At 39.5% G+C, this 22,809-nt stretch overlaps 1 protein-coding gene across 4 annotated transcripts; it reads left to right on the top strand.

Moving 5' to 3' along the window:
* Window positions 1-15,887: 15,887 nt before the first annotated feature.
* Window positions 15,888-20,798, top strand: LOC137708087 (tyrosine-sulfated glycopeptide receptor 1). Of its 4 annotated transcripts, XR_015958668.1 has the most exons (3): window positions 15,888-19,637; window positions 20,308-20,520; window positions 20,660-20,798. XR_015958668.1 is itself a non-coding variant. In XM_088689626.1 (2 exons), coding segments are annotated over exons 1-2 (3,213 nt in total). In that variant the 5' UTR covers window positions 15,888-16,425; the 3' UTR covers window positions 20,309-20,651. The 4 variants fall into 4 exon arrangements, 3 of the variants coding, with proteins under 3 accessions (XP_088545752.1, XP_068303179.2, XP_088545751.1); XM_088689626.1 differs by lacking the exon at window positions 20,660-20,798 and having other exon boundaries at window positions 20,308-20,651; XM_068447078.2 differs by lacking the exon at window positions 20,660-20,798 and having other exon boundaries at window positions 20,268-20,651.
* Window positions 20,799-22,809: the final 2,011 nt, after the last annotated feature.

The raw sequence follows: 22,809 nt of genomic DNA, 5'->3' as shown, positions 1-22,809 counted from the left end.
TTTAGGATTCAAAAGTACTTAAAATGGTTTTTTTTTAACAAACACTAGATATGTGCTTCTTGCAGGACGCACTTGAAGTACTTTTTTAGAATCTATTTAGTCCTGATTTGGTACTGATTCTGAACAAAAGTAGATATAAAAAAAAGATGAGAGTTTTTTTGTGTTTGATAAACATTCATCTTCAGCTTTTTTTTCACACGAAAAAAGTCAAAAACACAGAGCTGGAAAAACCGGCTTTTAATCTTCCGCTTCACATCCGCGGCCTTGGTCTTCACATCTGCCTCCTGAATCCCATCGAGACACGTGCCCTCGTCCATGAGGCGGCGTTGAGCCACGTCTGGGCGTTGCTCATCTAGAACCGAAATGTCTCCTCCTGGAGGTGCTACAGCTCGCTGAGCGTCTTGCTCAGCTCGTCCACCGACGACAACATCAGGTCCACGCAGTCGCCTATCGCTGAGCGTTGCATCTTCGTCCCCTGGAAGTTGGCAGAGAGCTGGGCAAGGAAGCCGGAGATGCGGCAGGCGCGGGCAAGGATGACGTTCACGGTCGCCTGGGCGAGGTCGCTGGGATCTTGGCGAGGCCCGTGTAGTCGGAGAGTGTGCGGAGGCAGATTTTGGAGTATGTGGCGTGGTGACATGATGAATGGACGAGAGTTGATGCTGGGTTGATGTTGTGTTTCACAAACACTTTAACAATGCTTTTGTTTTGTTTTGGTTATAAGCATTTTTATAAAAAAATTTATTAAATATTTTACTGTTTTATTTCATAGTTGTTTATTCTCACAACAGAAGCAGTTTTTTTTTTCAAAGTACAACAATACCAAACCAATCCTTAGATTTTTAGTATTGCTAAGGATTTGTTTAAAAAACATTTTCATCAAAAACGTTTTTAGTCATTTAAAAAGTACTTTCAAACGAGCATTATGTTTGGATAAAGAAATTTAAGATTACTAAGAAATTTTAAAATGACGGAAATTGAATTAATGAGATTTTATTTTCTAGAATTTGTGAACTTTCTTGTTTGGTTATCCTAAAAGAACAATGAAATTGAATACAAAATTTATTATATTTAAGCTCTCAATCATAGAAATTGGGAAATGACACCTATTTACATCGAATTTAAACTTGGGAATTGGAGATTCCAAATTCCAAGTTTTTTTTCATGCGGAAATTCTAAATTTCTATGTTTATGAATCCAAATAAGGGAATTAGTGTATGTCAATTTACAAATTTTGATTTTTATCCAAATTCCAAATTTATTTCCCTTATCCAAACATGGAATTAGATTACAAGGCACGCTAGGGAAATCCTTGTTTAGATTTTAAGGGAAATCCTTGTTTAGATTTTTCCTAATATATTTTCAGGCATTATTAGGTCATTCATTTGATGAATCTGCAAATTTTCCCAAACTTGACAGCATATCCATCGACATCCCATTTGAGTGGGTCACGAGATTGGATGTGGAATTTGCTGTTTGTAGTGGAATTTCACACCTTGTGTGTATGTGAGTAGGGGTACAAGAAGGATGTAGAACTTACTGTTTATAGTGGATTTCATACTGATTGTTTTAGGAGAACGGTTTTTCTGCAACCGGTTTATCGTCTTCTTTGCATTTCTCATCACATGATTAATAAGAGATGTAGGGGTACAAGAAGGATGTAGAACTTACTGTTTATAGTGGATTTCATATTGATTGTTTTAGGAGAATGGTTTTTCTGCAATCGGTTTATCGCCTTCTCTGCATCTCTCATCACATGATTAATGAGAGATGCAAAGAGAAATAGAAAGTACCATACATCTGTTGCATGTAAGTCTTACACTTATTTAGAGTCACATAATATTTTATAATCCAAACAATTATAAAGCTAAATTTAAGAGTGTTGAGTCAATTTATCTAATTATAGTCACATTTGAATCCAAATGACAATCATTGCAAAACCCATGATTACAAATTATTATACATTTTTGGCCAAACCAAGATGTTGGCAACTAGAACTTATTACATAGCAAGTGCTCCATTGCTCTTACAACATCCCCTGCAAACCCATGATTACAAGCTTTATATTCTCCAACATTGACAAAGAGGGTGAAAACATTGGATTTGGATTCCATCCAGATTAAATTATGGGAATTCTAAAGATCTTCACATCTTAGTCATTTATTGTACATCGTGCGGTAAAAAATTATTTGAATTTTATTATTTAAAATTCAACACAAATAGTACTTAATAAAAACTGACTACACAATATATATAATGAACGGTTAGATGTGAGGATATCTAGGATTCCCATAAAAAGGATCTGGAGAGAATTCTCATCCGAAAACATTTTCTCCCCTAAAACTCCAAAAAAAATAGGGGAAGAAGGAAAAAGGGAGAAAAAAATAAAGAAAAATAGGAAAAATTAAGCATACACTAGTTGTACTAGTAAATATTGACTCTTGAAGCAGCAATGAGTCAATCAAACAGGCCTTTCAGGAACAGACTCCTCCATGTCAGCTACAGTGTCCATGCTTTGAAGGTCCGGCTAGTTAAAAACCAAGTGTGTGGGCATAAATTTTAACCTCTTCTGTGCTCCACAAACCTAAGTTGGGTTGGCCCCAAAATTAGGTCAGAAAACTGAGTAGTGGCACTCCAAAGCAAGGAGAAGATAACCCACACAACAATTGAAACCAAACCGAACCAGCAGAAACAAGCATCTTCCATGGAGTAGTGTAGTGTAGGTACAAGGAAAAAAAGCTATAGTAAGACCGGATGGTGAGGTTTAGTGAGTACCGAACCCATCATACATGTATATGTGACCTCTCTCTCACGAGATGCATGTGAGTCGCATCATATAACAGTGGTGGATCTCGTAAACATGTTATCAGAGGATGAAACATTAGGTATGATGACGGGCTCAGATAATAAGTTTTTCTGGGATAAGGTGTAAAGAAGAGAGTGAAACTAGCTAGTCATCTCCTTGAATGTACCAGCAAAGGAGCATGGTGGCGCAGCGGCGTAGGATGTAATTACGGGCACGTTGCTCCTTCACCAAGGCAGCGCATTTCCGGCTAAAACCATTGCTGGTTCGCTTCGAGTGAGCCTTGACTGTGCCTGATTCAACCTGGTTGCATTGTACTTGAACCATATCCATGACTGATGATGGCTAGGCGAGCTGAAAGGTGATGTTTTGAAATGAAAAATAGAAAGAAAAAAAAAAAAAATGAAAAAGGAAAATAAAGAAACAAAGCTCAGGAGAGCTTGAAGGAGTAGAGTGTAGGGTAAGATGGTAAAAGTATATACACAATTTCAAAGCATGGAGTTGACTAAAGTTTGAAGCAAGGATGTGAACATGGTTAGGCTCGGAAACTGAGGGATATGCAGCCTCAGCAGCATAGTTTTCTATGAAGAAGGGGGACGTGGGGTTCAATGTAGTAAAAAATTGGAACTTACTTGCATTCACCTTGATGTTCTCTCAATTATAAACGTGTGTATTTTTTATTACCACCCTTAATTGGTGGTAAATACTCGTCATCTTACTTATACCATTGATAAATTCACCTTTTGGCGAGAATCGAACCTAAAATCTCTCACTTACAAGTGAAGATGAATATTACTAGACCGTAGTACTAAGCAGCAGATACCTATTTCATGTTATATAATAAATTGAATTAAATTCGTCAAGTTTGCCTAGGCCCAACCTAGTTGTCGAGGCACTCAGCCTCAGCTTGCTGCACCACTAGTACATAACGTCTTTTAAAACTTTTCCCCAAACTAGTATCAAGATTGAAGAGAACTTGATTCGAATTCGACCAAAATATATACAAGAAATTGTAGAAAAATTGCATGAGAAACCCAATTAGATGTGCAAAAGCAGTTGAGTTTTAGAGGCAGTTGCTTTGTTGCTAATCAATTAGGGCTAAGAGGGTTAGATTCGAATAGGGTGACTTGTACAAGTAAAGAATCAGAAGGAGAAAGAGAAAAATGGAGGGGAAGAGGTAGAGAGAAGAGGGAGGAGAAATTCTTGACGTAGACGATGGCAAATGCAAGTAGGTGGAAGAGGATTCAAGAGAGGGATCGAGAAAGCAGCGAGCGTGCTTCTTTTAGTAACCAGACTAATTATACATAAGTTGTGGAGTGTACAAGCTAGTGAGTGTGAGCCATATAAAATAGGTGGGTCCGAATTAATTTGTTTGGTTCTTATTTAGTACAGATGGCACCAAACATCGGATTTATACTAAATAGTACTATCTGGTGTCTAATACAGTCTGCCACCCTTGCTAATGCAACCCCAGAAACCATTCGACATATGCGGTTCTTCAAGCGTAGCTACTGTCTTCGCGTGAACCTTTTCCTGGAGTGACATTCTTTCCGATTTCCTTTATATCTCTCTCACCTCCGACCTTTAGTCCCCCAACCCCCTCCCATGTTGCGTCACCCGCACTCTAACGACTTGGTTGCCGAAACCAACCTCTCTAACCAACTCCGACAACCTCGTCTACAGAGTCGAGCGGTGTGCTCTTCTCGACAAATGATATGAACTGTTGCAAATTAAACTGACCCAGAAATATAAGCTTTTCAATTTGAGAATTACTAAGTTTTAACCCAAATGTAGGGGTGGGCACGGTGCGGTTCGGTGTGGTTTCACCCTCAAACCAGAATTGAAATCGGAACATATCAACGATTCAGTTCGGTGCAGTTCTGCTTAAATTTATTACTAAAATCGTATTGTTCGGTTCACACCAGTTTCGATTCAGTTCATGCCAGTTTACGATTCTGAATACTAAATCATTTGAATACCAAATAAAAAAGGTATTTAAAATTTACTTGTTTTTTGCATGCTTGCATTCAAATACGGCTTCTAAAATGGTGATACAAAGTTACAAACAAAAAAAGAAGGGTAAATTACATAAAACTACCTCAACTATTGGGTCAGTCACTGTAACGCCCCACCCTCGAAATACTTATTTTTAGGAAATAATTTCGATGATAGGCCCAATTTAAACTCTTGTTTAATTTACTACCATTAATCATGATTCTTTACTTCAATTCCTTAATTCCTCACAAAACTATATCCATATTTTAATCAAAACATACGATTAAATTATCAATTTAATTCCCAAATTTCTTCTATTAAAACAACTTCTCAACAAAAGATTAATTCTATTTAGGGCTACATCTAACCCCTGTTAGATGGCCTATGTACCTTTGAGCAAGATCAAGCCCTTCGTAGTTCACCATTCATTCTTTTATCCATTTCCAAAAATATTCTAGTAACGGAAATATTCAACATTAGCTTTCACAATCGAATCACTATAACGCCCATAAATTTTATACGAAAACTATTCACGGTAATTGTAACATCCTATATGGCCTAGGGGAGTGGATCCTGTAAGCCTTATATGTATATTCCCATCCCTACCTAGCTAGCACAAGGCCTTTTGGAAGTTCACTGGCTTCGGGTTCCGTAGGAACTCCGAAGTTGAGCGAGTAGCGCGCGAGAGCACTACCATGATGGGTGACCTACTGAGAAGTTCTCGTGTGAGTTCCCAAAAACAAAACAATGAGGGCGTAGTCGGGGCCCAAAGCGGACAATATCGTGTTATGGTGGTGGAGCGAGCCCAGGATGTGGTGGACCCCGGGTTGGGATGTGACAGTAATAGACCCAAAATAAAATCATGGTTAATTAATATTCTATTAAATACCATAAATCAAATTCGATCATTTCATGGCTAAATATATATAAAACAATCTCATTTAAATGGAAATCACATTTATATAACCTTTTCATGTTCACAAACGATATTAATGTAAGAAAATCAAGGTAATAACCATATCACATAAATTCGAGTCACTCTTTGACCAATGTAGGCCCACTAGACTTCACTTAGTATCATGTAGTACTAAATTTAATATTCAGAATGTTACGAGCCATGTTGACCAAAAGTCAACTCTCGATCAACGGTAGGGTCCACAACCCTACGTAATTTGATCCGAAAGATCCGCTCATCGGATTTCAAATCTGCAACTCCCTAAGGTCCTTATTATGCTTATAGAATGATATACTAAATTCTCATAGTGATCCAACGGTCGGATCTCCCCCAATTACTAGGATTAGGGGGAGGTCAACAATTTATTTTACAAACTTAGAAATCTAATTCAGAAAGATCTGTAAATCGGATTTCCAATCCGTCAGTTCCTAACCTCAAATATTACGTTCTATAATGAATTAGAGTTTGGTGATGATCTAACGGTCAAATCGTCAATTCAAATAATAATCAAGTAATGCACCTTAATGAAGCTAGGTATACAATAATCAAATCACATACTACAGGCGTCAAATCTGAGATCAAGATATCAATTTAGCGTAAACTAGCATCGGTGGCCCACTGGCCACGCACCTTCGTAGTTGGCGGTCGGCCGCCCCGACTCGTCGGAAAATTCAACTATTTCAAAATATTACCAATTTTACACGTAAGTAGATCTCAGTGAGGGGAGAAATTTTCATACCTGTGACTAAGCCCAATTTAGCTGGAAAAAACTTCAATTCCCCTCAAACCTGCCAGAACCCTAGAAATTGGGTGTTCTTCAATTCGACCAATCCATAACACCACCGCCCCTAAAACTGTTTAGGCTTTGTTCCTGGCCTTAGGAGATGTGGTTGATGGTGGTGATGGTCGACATTACTTTCACGATCCCCTCCTTTCCCTCTTCATGATTGGGCAATTCTCAATCCCCCTCTCTTTTCTCTTTGTCCTTATTCATCATAGCGACACATGTGGCACTCCCATTGCTCTAGATTTTTTGGAGCCTTCCAAATTAATGGAAAAATGACTATTTTGCCCTCAACTTCAATCGTTAATAGCTTCTTCATTATAACTTCATTTCACGAACAGTTTTCGCCTATGGGCTTGTATGGTCGTTCTCTATTCAATTATCAAGAAATCAGATAAAATATATGAGGATAAAATACATCCTCGTATAATTACGTTAAGCCAACTAAGACATTTTCGTCTTTTTCACTTATCGATAAATTTTACGATGTAAATTATAATAATTTCCAAAAACAAAACTTTAAAAGTTCTCAATTCAATTTTTCATAACCATAAATCAATTTATTTTCAATTTTTCTCCACATATTCATATATTTAAATTTTAGGGTAGTACAATCACATTTTCACACCCCATCTTTAAAATATTTCAATGTCATACCTCATCTATGAATTTTTTACAATTTCATACCTTTCGTCAGTTTTCTGTTAATTCTTTCGTTAAATAGTGACATGGCTTGATACGGGACCCACTCTCTATTAAAAAAATTAATAAAATATTAAAAATTTAATTAATATTAAAAAACTAAAAAAAAATCATTTAATATTTTTTTTGCATGGGGGACCTACCCCTTATCCCCTCACCCTTTTTTCCCCCTCCCGTCTTCCCCAAACCCAAACCCAGATCCCACCCACCCTACTCCTGTCTTCTTTGCGCCGATCACTACCTGAGTCCCTTATCCCGCAGTCCTTCTCTCTCACCATCTTCACTCCGCCGAACTCTGCCTTGACCAAATCGGGTCAACCGACCCTCTCTATACTCCAGTAGCACTTTTGCCCTCTTCCCCTACCCCTTCAAACCCTCAAATCCACCCCCCCCCCCCCCGCCACCAAGATCCCGAATTTACTCTCCGGCCACCCCTCGTCGTTGAATCCAACATCATACCTTACTTGTCCGAAACCCTCTTCAACTCCTCCCACTCCCTCCAAGACAACGCAGAAGACGCCATGGCGATGATCGCACAGGTGGCCGGGTGCGGATTTGCTGGATCTCTCGACTGGGTCGAGCTTGAGGAGTAAGGAGAACGCAGTGGGTGCGCTGCTCAATTGGTCCAAGGTGCGGCGGAGAGAGGGCGTTGAGGAAGGTAAGGGAAGAGTGGCTGGGAGTGGTGGATGAGATTGCTAATGTGGCAGAGAATGGCAGCCGGGAAGAATGGGTGGGTGGTATTTGGGTTTGGGTTTGGGGAAGACGGAAGGGGGAAGAAAGGGTGAGGGGATAAGGAGTGGGTTCCCCATGCAAAAAAAATAAAATAAATGATTTTTTTTAGTTTTTTAATATTTCATTAATTTTTTAAAATTTTTAAATTTTTTTAATAGAGAGTGGGCCTTGTCTCAAGCCACGTCACTATTTAACGGAATAATTGATAGAAAACTAACGGAAGGTATGAAATTGTAAAAAAATTTGTAGATGAGGTATGACATTGAAATTTTTTAAGGATGGAGTATGAAACTATGATTGACCCAATAGTTGAGGTAGTTTTATATAATTTACCCAAAAACGAAACACAATTGAAATGTACATTACATTCATAATACAAATATACATCCACACATACAAATACATTCACTTTGGGGTAAGAATGTTAGCACGAATACAATAATTTAAGCCCAAAAGGGACTTATCAAGAGATTTAAAAAAGCCCTAGGAAAAGGGAAAGAAAAAAGTAGGAAGTAACTTAACACCTTAAGATCATTCTATCCAAGAAAAATATGGAATTGAAACTTGAATGTCAAATTTGGAGATCTATGAGAGAAAATGACCTCATTTTTTAAATATGTGACTTATCTCAATAGGTGAACCGTGCAAGTAAAAGACCTAATTGAGAAATGCTCCTATGTAGTCGCACTAGGCAAAACCAATTTGATTTTCACCACTCATTTGGTGACACCTGCATACAACTATTAAATTTAGTTAATTGTTTACATTCATGGTTTGGTTCGGTTTTAATCCGTTCTACCAACATGAGAACCGAAACCGGTATGAACGGTTCAGTCAGGTTCTTGAACATGCATTGACTTGTTTTGGTCAACATAGTTTTTAATGGTTTATTTTATCGCGATTTGGTTCAGTTTCATTGTTTTTATGCCAAGTTAATCAAGCTTAATTCAAGTCCACGGTAAATGATTCATTAATCTAATCTAATTTACTCCAAGCCAAGTTAATCAAGTTTAATTCAAGTCAAGCAAATTCAACTTAATCTGTGAAACTAGTTCAGTTTGAACTAGTTCGATGTAACAAATGAAACGGATGTGACTTATCTATGTTTCCAGTACCCATAAAAATTTCTTCCTCTAAACCTTTGCGAAGTTGCAATTTCCAAATGCCTCCTTTTGCAACCGTGTGAACATTTCCATGTCAGGTTTTGGTGGGTATATAAAATAAAGAACCAAAACCCTAATCCATCAAAGATTGATATCTTAATTTTTTTTATTCAACACCAAGTGTTCGATTCACATTATAGCAAGTATGTAATAATCAATTGGAAGTTGCGTTTGTTTAATAGTTTTATTTATTTATTTATTTTATTTTATTTTATTTTTGACAAACGATAGCTTTAATAGGTTAAATTATTAGTTGCTAGAAGAGAATGAAATCACTAAATATTAAACCTGCACCAAAATATATGTGCATCATTACTTTCTATCACTGTAGTAAAGTGTCATTTACGCATTTATTTAATATTTGGATCATATTCATTTGCCTATAGTTTAGTTTGACAAATGCATTCTTTTTATATGTTCCACTAGGCACTAGATTCTTATTGTTTTTTCAACTATTTTATTTTTCATCTAGTATTGACTTAATGCATCCAACCTAGCGATTTACTTTGTCAATTACAGAAAAGGCTCGTCTCCTAACATACTTTTTAGTTTTCCTAAAAAAATGATATTCTTTAATTAAATATTTTGTTTAAAACAAAACCAAAATTTTTTTTTAAATATTTTGGGAAAATTCAGGTCACCAAAAGTGGACTTTGCACGTAAAAGCGTGAGGAGTGCGCACTGATCATAAGATAATGTGAATTGATTATCAAAACATGGACAAGATTAACTCTCATCTTTTAAAACAAATTAAAGATGCTTTTTAAGACCACCAGAAAAAAAGGTTCAATGATGCAAAGTGTTCCTCTCTACTCTCCTGTCCTACTTGACATTATCAAATGTTGGTAATAAAAAATGGACCAATTGATCTATGCATTCGACTCCTTGCATTTGAGTTGAATCATCTGTTTCATAAATTAAAGTAGTATAGAAGTATGCGATCGAGTAAATAGCAAATTAGGGTTTAGGGTTTAGAAAAATGTAAAGATTTGTGCAAGTTACCAACCTCTCAACATCTTCTTTGACTTTTTCTTCAATTTCTTTTGACATCCTCATTGGTTGCTTCACAGGTTTATATCCCTCCTTAATAGGCATTCTATGTTCTACTAAGGTTTAATCTAAACCTGGCATCTCAGTGTAATGCCAAGAAAAACAATCTATGAACTCGTGCTAAAGGTTGACTATCTTTGCCTGATCTTCAGCCTCCAACAGGCCACTGATTTGTATAGGCATTGGATCTTCCTTAGTCCCCAAATTAATGGTTTCTAAGGGGTCTTATACCTCTAGTGATGGCTTGTCAGGCTGTGCACAAAAAAATTCGACTAACTCTAGATTCTCGTGCAAGTCTTCTGGTCCATCCAGGTCATATATACATTTAGTAATTTGTATGGTTGCTTCCAACTCATTTCCAAAAAACTATTTTTCACTTTTGTTCTGGTTGCTTAAAGCTTATTCCTTTTGTTCTTCTACCAAGTTATCCCTTTTCTGCTTCCTCTCTCTTCCATACACAATAATCTTTTGATTAAAGACCTGACTGAAACTACTTGGTCCTTTCTTATTTGTTCTAACATTATTGGTGTTGATGAGTTGGGACAATATGGGATCTATCCCATTCTTCCCTGGTGAAGAACAATCTTTGCTCCAAAAGCTTTTGGGTTGTCACCTTAGTCAGGCGGCCGTTCTTATCAGCTCCTAAGCACTGGAGAATCCCCATATTAGGATTATAAAAGCTAGCTTCTACCACATTGGTAATGAGGAGGAATGGCCGTGACTCGGTCTCCACCATCTCCCAAAATCCTGGTCTTATAGCTCATTCCTCGTGGTAAACAGCTACTTGTTGCTGCAGGGTGGAAGGCACAGAAAGACTCTGATGAATCCAATCTCGGCCTAGTAAAGCTCCATAGGTGGAAGTACTATCCACAACAAAGAAGGCTAGCATGATTTGTTTGGAGCCCAAGTCAACCTATAGGGGCAATATCCCATGAGTTCTAGTGATGGCTCTAGAAAAACTGGAAACTGTTAGATCTATGTGGATGAGATCTTCCTCACTTTTACACACCATTTTCATCTGGTTATATGGTAACACATTGACCGCAGCTCCTCAATCAATCAAAACCCTCTTGAAGTGTACTTCTTCCAGTTGAGCAGTTACATATATAAGCTTGAGATGGTTGGCTAGGGTCAAACTTAGGCAACTGAAGACCATTCTGTCTGAGTACACTCTCTCAGGCTCTTTTTTTGTGAGCTCGGGCAAACCTGTTATGCTCGACTCCTTTTTTCCCGTTTTTTCAACATTAACATGTGTCATCATAGGTTCTGTTGCCAAGTAATCACCCTCTATTATGGCAAGTTGATCATGCTTGGGACAAAACATGGCAGACATAACAAATGTCATGTTTACATGGAAGTTGCTAGGTTCAGGTAAGTCTTCCTTCTTGCCCCTAATGTGGTCCCTGAATTCATCTAACCAAGCATGCGCTTCTTTTGGCAACATCAGCTCGGGCAACCTTTCTTCTCGAGTTATGCCAAATTTCTATGCATGCACTAGGTTTTCACAGAAAGTGTCAACCTGCAACGGTGGAGACATTCCTCTCTCAAGCGAGATAGTTCTAAAACATATTAGCTCCAGACTTCATCTTGGTATTGGTATCAATACCATGTCCTCTTGAGCTCTCCTTAGGATTCTGTACTTCCCGGGATTAGGGCTTTGTGGCACATGATCTCTTTCCCCCCTCAGTCTTGCTATTTGCATTTTCTACCTCCTTTTTGCTTCTCCAATGAAGTTGATTTCTTCCCCTATGAGGTTCCTTCTCAAACTTCACATTTTCAGAGGTTTCTGAGGCAGTGAGGACTTTTAATGAGTTCATGTGAGCTTTGTGCTACCTTTGAACTCTCCTGATCATAGAGGCTTCAATTTCTTTGACAGACCTCTCTTTTCTTACTACGTACCATTTCCGCTCGAGTCGGGCAGAATCTTTCTTGGTGAATAAGGATATAATGCTCTTTGTTCTTCCCTTCATTCTGACATCATTGTAACTTGGTTAGGGAGGTCTTACATCCACCCATTTTGGTATTTTGGCTTCTCTGTCGTCCACATCTTCAGAGGCTTCATAATTTCTACATACCTCTGATAAGCCCTTTGGTTGAGAATCTCATCCCAATCTTTGGAAAACATTTCTGGAGGTCACTTTCTCAAATGTCTACATGATACTTCTGCGAGCTTCTTGTTATTCTTTCTCATTTCTTCTAATCAACTCCTGATCAATAATGGCTCCTAATGCTGGTACTTCTAACTCACATTCTCCCTGGCACTTACTACATAACATCAATCCTTTAACTATGGCTATTTTGGGTTTCTCGGGCAGCTTGATAGTTCATTCTGTTGGTTTGTCAACTTGCCTTCTTTCTGCTTTCACTTCCCAGGGGGCTTTTCCTTTCCCTTTTTTCGCCCAAGTCAAGTTGATCATGTTTATTGGGGCTTTTGGGAAGGGATCCGTGTCAATCATCATATTGGCTTGTGGTTTTTCCAACATCAATTTTCCCTTCACTATAAGGTTTTTATCCAATCCTTAAACTGGGCACAGTTGGTTATGGAGTGATTGAAGGTATAATGTAGCTTGCAATACTTCTTTCCCTTTAGCTTTTCTGGCTTAGGTATTTTTTTTGGTACGATCACTTTTGCCCGCACCAGCTCTTCATATATCTCTGAGGCCTTGGTTAAATCAAAAGAATAACTTTGGTATTTTGGAGGCTTCATAGGGACAAATCCAACATCATTCATCACCACTTTCTGATCTTTGACTGGTTGGACTAAACCCTTCACTATTAAAGGTTTAAAAGGGGTAGTCATCTCAGCCGCACACGTGTTTATCCCTTCTTTTCCATGGCCATCATTTTGTTCTAGCTCAGCTCCTTTAAACTCCACTTAGTGAATTGCAACTTTATTTTTGTAAAAAGGATGAGCCTTAGATGAGTGTTTCACTTGTTGTTCTTCAAGCAACAGCTTTTCGTACTTTGTGGCAGCAATTACCAACTTTTGTAAATCATTGAATTGTACATCATAAAACTTTTTCCTCAAAGGCAGCCTCAAAGTCTTCTCAGCAATGGATATGAGTTGGGCATGATTGATAAGGAATTGGCTCCTCATTCTTGTTCTTTTGAACCTCATCACGAAGTCTTTTGTAGACTTATGTTCATATTGTTTCACCTCCACTAGGTCATTGATAGATATCTCGGGCTCCATCCTATAGAACTGCTCATGGAAAGCCATCTCCATTTGCCCCCAGTTAACAATAGAATTGAGGGGCAACAGAGAATACCATTGAGATGCTAGGCTAACCAATGAGTTCCCAAACAATCTTAACTAATAATTAGAATTGTCTTCAAATGCCACACAATGGTTGGAGAACTTGAAGATGTGATTTTTAGAAAATACACTGCCATCTTCCCCACTAAAAGTGGGAAACGTGGGCATCTTAAAGTTAAGTGGGAAATGATTCTGCTCATCAATATACTCTGAGTGTGGCTTCTGGTAAGTGTTCCTGAACAGCGAGCGAGCCTACAATTGAGCATTCTGGGCCACCATCCTTCCTAACTCAACTAACTTATCTCTGAGTTGTTGGTTAGTTGTATTGCTGTATAGGGTATGTGGGGATCCCCATTTGGAGCTGCGATCATTGCCCGAGAAGGTTTCCTTTTTTGGGTCGGGCTGTTTCCACTTGGCATCCCCTCCCTTACTGGCTAATGGTGGGGGCCTATAAGGATGAGGCTTGTCTGCCTTGGTAGGTTCGCCTTTTCCACTGGATTCTCCGATTAACTGGGGCATCCTATACTTCTTTCTTTCTTGCCCGCTCTACCCCCTACTACCTAGTGAAAATAATAGGGGGTCAGGCAACTCCTTATCTAGGATCTCCTCCAAAACTGGCTGACTAGCTCTAGATTCTTCCTTATTTTTTCCTTTATCCTTCTTTTCCTTAAGCACAGGAAATAGGGGGATAACTGGTTCTTTCTCAAGGCTCTCTTCCTTCTTCATTTCCCTGGCATAACCATTCTTTGGAGTAGAGTACTCCATATCTAATCTTCTTTGCAGACTCCCTGTTAAATAACGGAGTCTGCTTACTTTTCCTCTAGTTTCTAGAGTGATTTTCTCTATACTTTTCAGCACTTGTAAATCTTCATTGGTCACCTTTCCTCCTAACTTCTTACATGAAGTTGGGCTTTCTAGAATAGTTGGTCCTAGCAAGGAAGGAAAATCCTTTGGATGATTTATCATGCTTGATCTTGGTAAACACTGGGGTGGTCCGTATTCTGTGTTCCACCTAAAAGTTTTCTCATTCCTTCTTTTTCTTGGCATACAAGACTATGAATATCCCACCAGGTGTGCCAAAACTATGTTCGGGTGAAGATTTCTCTAGAGAATGATCCTCAGACCTTTGCATAGCTTCCCAAGGGATTGGTACTTTGGACGTGTAGTCGGGCTCTTGCTTGTTAATGTGCTACAAGAAAGGGACAAAGTTAGTTCTGAAAGGTGTCTTTGTGGGGCCTTAGGTGTAGGCCTTGAGGCTCGCAATCAAAACTAACTAAGTGTTAGGCGTGCCATTGCTATCTCAGTATAGCAGATGTAGAGCAAGAGTGTTTTTAGTCGATTACTTGCGCCCCAAGTTACTCGGATTTCTTGATATCAAAGGATTGTCATGGATGCGTTGAGTCCACATTAAGTTCTTTTTCTTGCCTTGTAAATAAAGACTTTTAGTTCATAGTCTTGTATGTTTGAATGAAGGGAGTCCAAAGCCCCTTAAGCCATTTGTTTGGTCCTAGATTGCTTTTACTAATAACATATCCATTAAACTAGCCAGATCTAGATGCAAATGTGACTCTTAAAATAGGAAAACTGATGGAAATAACTTGAATACATACTAGAGAATGCATTAAGTAATAGATCTACAAATTTAGAAAACAAACAAAGAGCGTCGAGCAAGATTTCACCTTATCTGTCAAGGTTGAACCTCTTTCAATCACTTCTCTTTGAATTAACAGGGGTTTATATGCTAAAAGGGGATGGATGGTAAACAAGTTTACACAATGGAATCGATACTACGCTACTGAGGGAGATAGTAGAGCTTTAAACTGGGCAAAAGATAGCTTGTCGCTAAAAATGACTGAATCTGGGTTGATTTTAGCTTTTGGATGCAAATCTGGCTTGAGAGCAAAGTTTGTGTGTTTGTTTGTTTGATTGGTTGAGTATCCTTATCTCTGGGGCCTCTTTCTCCTTTTATAAGAAATTTAGCCCCAACTGCTGTGATTTTGCTCTTGCCGGAAAGCACTGAAGGGCAATGAGTCATCAGCCTTTTACTTGGAACGCCACTAGAAAGTATTCTTTGGCTGGTGGTAAGTTAGTCTTCATCACTTGTCACTTCAGTGGTAAGCAAATGACTTGTATCTTGGTTGAGAATGATTCACTTTGCCTTTGGGCTTGGTGCTGGGCTTCGGGCAAGTCCCTTTTTAGTTGGCATCCTTGGACTTTCCTTCATCTAAGTCCAATGTACAAATATTAACCCAAACACCATCATCTCCCAATCTCCAATCTGGCACCCAAAATTTGGATAGCTGAAGGGAAAAAAACCCACGATTTGGATTCTGAAATGGAAAATTTCTCGAGCAAACAGAAGATTTGAGTGCTGGTTTGTCTCTGTCTCTCTCTCTGTCTCTCTCCCAAATTTGCTAGTTCTGTGGTGGGTTTATGTTAAAGTGAATATCCACATCGTACTGCACACGCTAACCTCTCTCTTCCTTACTTCTTATGGTGGCGTTGAAAGAAAGAGGATGACCATCATCACCACCATCATGACCATCATCATGATTTCAAGATTAGAAACTGTCCAACACCAACAGCCACTACCAGCCGCCCACAAAGTAAACGCTCCTTCCCTCCCCTTTTATTTATTATTATCTCCTGCCCTTGTCAACGTCACTTGTCTCACACACCCATTGCTCTCTCTCTTGCACCCCCCCCCACCCCCCCCTCTCCCTCCCTCCTCCTCTCTGGGTCAATTGCCCAATTGGGGTTTCTTCTTTTGTTTTCCTGCTATCCCAAAAACCCAATTCCCCCCGCCCTCTGCACCAGGTAGATATAGCTCTCCCTGTCCTCTCTCAGGCATTTATTCAAACACCCGCTGGGCGTTCTAGATTGGTACTATTCCCACTGCTGCTTCTTCTATGATTCCAATAGATTGTGGTTATAGTATTGATGGTGATGTGATTGAGTGAGAGAGAGAGTGAGAGAGAAAGAGTCTTCATGTCTTCTTCTCTTGTTCGGATGAAACACGACAAGCAGAAGGTGAAGGTCCCAGCAATACCAACACCACCAACCTTTCGTCTTCTCTGCTATTTGGGTCAATGGGTTCTCGTCCTTCTTATTCTTCCTTGCTCTGCCTCTGCTGCATGCGACCGGCTCGATCGCGACGCTCTTTTGTCCTTGCCCTTCAACACACCGTTGAATTGGTCTGCTTCCACTGACTGCTGCCTTTGGGATGGAGTCACCTGCGACCCGGTTAAGCACAGCCGCGTCGTCCGGCTTTCTCTGCCCAGGAGAGGCTTATCCGGTGTCGTCCCTCCGGCCATCACCAACCTCACCCGTCTCACCCACCTCAATCTTTCCCACAATTCCCTCTTGGGTTCTCTCCCAGACGACTTGCTTTCTTCCCTCCCAAGTATTGAGGTCATTGATTTGAGCTTCAATCGTCTCATCGGCCGCTTCCCACAATCCTCCAATGAAAGCAGCCACCTGCAGATTATAAACTTGTCCAGCAACTTCTTCAATGGAACAATCCCAGCTTCGATCCTCGTCCCATCAGTGTCCGTTTTCAATGTCAGCAACAACAGCTTTTCGGGACCGATACCGGTCAGCGATGGCGGGAATCACACTTCCCTTACCTTCTTGGACTTGTCCTTCAATAAATTCACTCGCCCAATTCCCCCAGGAATCGGATTGTGTTCGAGGCTCCAAACCTTTCGGGCAGGCTTCAATGCCCTCGATGGTTCTCTCCCTGATGAAATTTTTATGCTTGCTGATCTCCAACAGCTCTCTCTGCCTGTCAATAGTTTCTCTGGACCCATCAGTGGTGGCATCATGAACCTCACCAATCTCAGGATCCTCGAGCTTTATTCGAACAACTTCTTTGGGCAAATCCCCGGGGATATTGGTAACCTTTTCAGGTTGGAGAATCTGCTCCTCCACATCAACAACTTGACAGGTGCCTTGCCTCCGTCCCTCACCAACTGCACAAATCTATCCACCTTGAATTTGCGGGTTAACAACTTGACTGGACAGCTCTCTGCCTTCAATTTTTCCACTCTCCAACACCTCGCCACTCTGGACCTTGGCAACAATAACTTCATTGGTGAGTTACCTCAAAGCCTCTACTCTTGCAAGTCCTTAACTGCTATTAGATTGGCCAGCAACCAGCTCACAGGCGAGATATCACCTCAAATAGTCGCGTTAGAATCGTTGTCTTTTCTGTCCATCTCTACCAACAACCTGACAAATGCCGCGGGGGCTTTTAGGAATCTGAAGGGTTGCAAGAATCTGACCACTCTGGTCTTGTCGAAGAATTTTTGGAATGAGCCTTTGCCAGATGATAAAAGCCTTGGAGACCCAGTTGGATTCCAAAAGCTTCAGGTTTTTGCTATTGGGGGTTGCCAATTCACAGGTCAAGTACCCACCTGGCTAGCCAATGTTACAGCTCTTGAAGTCTTAGACTTGTCGTTTAATTTTATAACCGGTTCTATCCCCGGTTGGTTGGGTAGTCTGCGCAACCTTTTCTATGTAGATTTGTCTAATAACCTCCTTAGAGGAGGATTTCCTCTTATGTTCTGCGGGATGCAAGCTTTGACATTGAAAGAGGCTAGTGATGTAGTGGACAGAAGTTATCTAGAGTTGCCCGTCTTTGTGAAGCCCAACAGTGCTACTAATCAGCAGTACAATCAGTTGTCCAACCTCCCTCCGGCAATATATTTGGGTAACAACAGCCTTACTGGCAGTATCCCCATTGAGATTGGTCGATTGAAGTATATTCACGTGTTGGACCTCAGTCATAACAACTTCACTGGCAGCATCCCGGAACAGATTTCTAACCTCACCAACTTAGAGAAATTGAACCTCTCCTATAACCATCTATCCGGTGAAATCCCTGCTTCTCTCAAAGGTCTGCATTTCTTGTCTTCCTTCAGTGTGGCATACAACGATCTTCAGGGACTTGTACCATCTGGAGGTCAGTTTGATACTTTTATGAACTCCAGCTTTGAAGGGAATGCTAGACTATGTGGCCCTCCAACTGCTCACATCACTTGTCCTCAACCTTTATCACTTGCTGGTCGAAGATCTAACAGAAGCCTTCTTATTGGACTCACCTTCGGGATCTGTTTTGGCATTGTATTTATTGTTGTCATGCTAGTAGTGTGGATGTTGTCTAATAGAAAAATCATTCCCGGAGGAGATACTGACAAGATGGATTTCGAGACCATGTCTAGCCAATCCACTGCTGTTGCTTCTGAGCTTGGCAAGGATACCAGCTTAGTCATACTGTTCCCAACCAAGACCAATGAAATCAAGGATCTTAGTATAACTGAAATCTTGAAGGCGACTGACAATTTCAGTCAAGCAAACATCATCGGGTGTGGAGGTTTTGGTCTGGTTTACAGAGCAACGTTGGCAAATGGAACCAGGCTAGCTGTTAAGAAACTCTCTGGGGACTTGGGTCTGGTGGAAAGGGAATTCACAGCAGAAGTTGAGGCACTGTCCACTGCCCAACATGAGAATCTGGTTTCCCTGCAAGGTTATTGCGTGCATGATGGTGTTCGCCTATTAATGTATTCGTATATGGAGAATGGAAGTCTGGATTATTGGTTACATGAGAAAGTGGATGGTCCTTCTCAATTAGATTGGCCAATTCGACTGGATATTCTGCGAGGAGCAGGCTGTGGGTTGGCTTACATGCACCAAATATGTGAGCCCCACATTGTGCATCGTGATATCAAGTCAAGCAACATCCTCCTGGATGATAAATTTCAAGCACATGTTGCTGATTTTGGATTGTCCCGGTTGATTCTTCCGTACCAGACTCATGTTACAACCGAGCTTGTTGGAACTCTTGGTTACATTCCTCCAGAGTATGGACAAGCATGGGTGGCTACTTTGAGAGGAGATATGTACAGTTTCGGGGTTGTCATGCTTGAGCTGCTAACCAGAAAAAGGCCTTTTGAGGTATGCAAGCCAAGGGGGTCAAGAGAGTTGGTTGGCTGGGTGCAGCAAATGAGGAGAGAAGGCAAACCTGAGGAAGTTTTTGATCCTCTCCTGAGAGGGAAAGGCTTTGAAGAAGAGATGTTGCAGGTTCTTGATGTGGCTTGCTTGTGTGTCAACCAGAACCCTCTTAAGAGACCGACGATCAAGGAAGTTATCATTTGGCTGAAAGATGTAGGGACATCCCAGCAACACGAAGATAAAAACTAGTAAATTATTTTTTTCCTTTGACACTTGTTAAGAAAGTATTTATATGTATACTTGCACATAAATATTTTGGGTTTATTGTCGCAGAATTTCACCGCATTACTTATGTAAATGATATTTGCTTTAAACATCTACGAGGCAGTTATAGTTTTGTGTAAACCTGAGGCTCACATTTCCAACTCTTTCATTACAGAAAACTTGAATTTTTGCACAAAATCGATCTTTCTGTCTTAGACTTTCACCCCTTCTCTGAACTGGAATCGCACAGAAGAAACTGCTTCTGATATTCGTACATTGGATTTATAGCAATTGATTGCATTGTCATTCATTCGATTCATTGATGAACATAATATATAAAAAAATAAATGTCTGTTGAAATCTTTTGTAATCAGTCTTTTACTGTTAGATTCTCTGTAAATTTCTAAATTTTGAGACACCTGCTGATGCACACATCACTAGTTCTGCTAATCCGGAGTGTGAATTGCACAAATCTTTGGGAATACAGAATTGCAGATGTCACTGAACATTTCGGTATGATTAATTAGTTGGTTTTGCTCATTCCTGATATGAATAGATTATCTCTGCCATGATTATATGATATATGGAGTTTTTTTTTTTTTTCTCATGAAAAGAAAGACGATGTTATTGATACTGATATTCAAGTACGACCAGAATCGCGAAGGAGAACATCCTGAATTAAGTCAGGAGGAACGTTGCTCCACACTGTCGCACCGCAGAGTCTTGGATTTGGATTTGAAAAGGCGAAAGCTCACAAGAGTGATGTCTGCGTTGCCACCTTCATGAGGTAGACATCACTAAGAGTATGGGGGAGGCAAAGAGGTTTGAAAAATTCTTGGTGCACAACTTTTGTGGGAAAATGCTTTGGTGAGTCATTGATTCTGCATAATATATGCAAAAGTTTTGCAGATTTGACAGCATGTTTGGTTTCTGTAATTTTCAAATTTCTCCAACTTTAATGTGTATTTCCTTACTTGATTTAGATGTGTTTTCTTTTACTTAGCAGGACAGTAAGTGGCTACAGAAAATCATACTAGTTTGTAGCTTTTGCACGTCCTATCAGTAGCTTGCAGAAGAAGCTTCCAGATTTCAGATAAAATTAAATTAAAGAAATATAAAAGTTTCGAATCGGAAAGCGATTTTCAAACTCCCACTTTTTTAAGTTCTCTTCTTGCACCGAGTCTGCATCGCTTTTTAGCCTTTAAATTGAAAAAAGTCAAGAAAGATAAATGAACTAGTACTAAAACAAAAGGAGAAGTGCTAGAGAGAGGAAATGATATGTTTGTTTTCGAATTATTTACTTAATACAATGGACAATCTCATGTTCTACTTCTTTTTAAGTGTATTTCCACGAATATTTTGAAAAACGAATTCTAACACAAACGTGAGAAGAAAGGCTTCTGAAGAAAAAGAAGTTATTGCAATGTCATTATGTCGTAATTCCCCCTTCCTTCCAATTTAAGTTCTCGCATCAATGGAATTAATCACAAATTTGCTAGTAACTAATATCTATGATCACTTAGTACTACGGTTTTGTAGTATTTCTCTTCACTTGTAAGCGAGAAGTATCAGGTTTGAATCTCGTGGATGACGAATTCAATGTCAAATTAGGTTACTCATTGTATGGTTTAACCGAACTCTTCTCTCGCTTTGGTGTTAAATATATTATTGTACTAAAAAAAAATATACATGACCACTTAAAGCTTTTTCGGCCGTATTTTAAGTTCGTTTTGCGAAAGAGAGACCGAAAGAAGTTTCTATTTATAGCAATGAAAGCCCTAAACCCTTTTTTTTTTTTTTTTTTATGTTAGTAAGATAGACTTTATTTCTTTGCTACGTAACATGTCTCATTTCAAATCTGGATCTTTTCACGAATATTAAACCGATTTCTTAGTGTTCAAATGCGTTACCCTTGTACACTCAAAATTCAAATTTAATATCTTTTTAAATATTTAATCGATTCACTAGTGCCGAAATGTGTGTGTAAAAACGAATTTTCCTGACGACGAACGAGACAAGAACACGTATACAAAGTAATATTTTGTATTAATGATTTTGGGGTTACAATCTCTTTGTAATTTGGTCATCTAATTCGATCTCTGTAAGATGTTGGTTTGTTGACGTGTTGTTGATCCAAGGGTTGTCGAGACTTGATCTTGGATGAACAGCTGGAAGTTTCTTCAAGTGCCGTCGGGGCTTGATCTTGAAGAACAAGGATGAACAGATTGTCGAGGGCTTTTGGGCTTGATCTTGAAGTTGTTGATCCAAATGGCCGTTGGGGCTCGATCTTAGGATGAACAGGTGGGAATTTCTTCAAGGGTCGTCGGGGCCTGATATTTGAATAATGGTTATGCGGATTTCTTCAAGGGCTATCGGGCTTGATCTTGAAGGTTGATGGATGAGCGGATTTTCAAGGGCTTTTGGGCTTGATCTTGAAGAACGGTTGGATGTGTGGGGCTTGATCTTGGGATGAACGGATGATGAACGATGAACACTTTCTTCAAGAGCCGTAGGGGCTTGATCTTGAAGAATGGTTGTGTAGATTTCTTCAAGGGCTTTTGGGCTTGATCTTGAAGGTTGATGGATGAGCGGATCTTCAAGGGCTTTTGGGTTTGATCTTGAAGAACGGTTGGATGTGTGGATTTGTTGATGTTGTTGATCCAAAGGGCCGTTGGGGCTTGATCTTGGGATGAACGGATGATGAACGATGAACACTTTCTTCAAGGGCCGTCGGGGCTTGATCTTGAAGGAGGATTTGATGAAGAACGAAGAGGGCTTTCTTGATCCTTCGGGATTTGCTTGAGAGCTTTAGAGTTTCAAAGTTTCAAGGTTTTGGTGTAATGTGAATTGGTCCCATTCATGAATGCCTTGGCTTCCTATTTATAGAATTCCAAAACTTGATTTTTGGATTTAAATAATCAGATGAAATAAATCATTTCTGTCAGGTATTTACACGTGTCCTATTTGATGACTTTTCTGATTTATTTTTATTTTTCGTTGAGTCACACGCTACATGTAAAATTTATGTGACACGTGAGCGTTGAAATTTTAATTATTGGTCAATATTCATTTCACCGAAATTTCAAATGTCTACAATGTGATATTATTACACCCAAATTTAATATTGCTTTTCTTGTAACTTAAATTAAATTAGAA

The sequence above is a fragment of the Pyrus communis genome, chromosome 17 (assembly GCF_041283825.1).
Source record: "Pyrus communis isolate YQ-2024b chromosome 17, ASM4128382v1, whole genome shotgun sequence".
Lineage (NCBI taxonomy): Eukaryota > Viridiplantae > Streptophyta > Magnoliopsida > Rosales > Rosaceae > Pyrus > Pyrus communis.
This window is presented reverse-complemented; position numbering and strand designations above follow the sequence as displayed.

Coding starts and splice junctions, on each gene's coding strand:
- LOC137708087 (XM_088689626.1), top strand. CDS start 16,426: ATGTCTTCTTCTCTTGTTCGGATGAAACACGACAAGCAGAAGGTGAAG.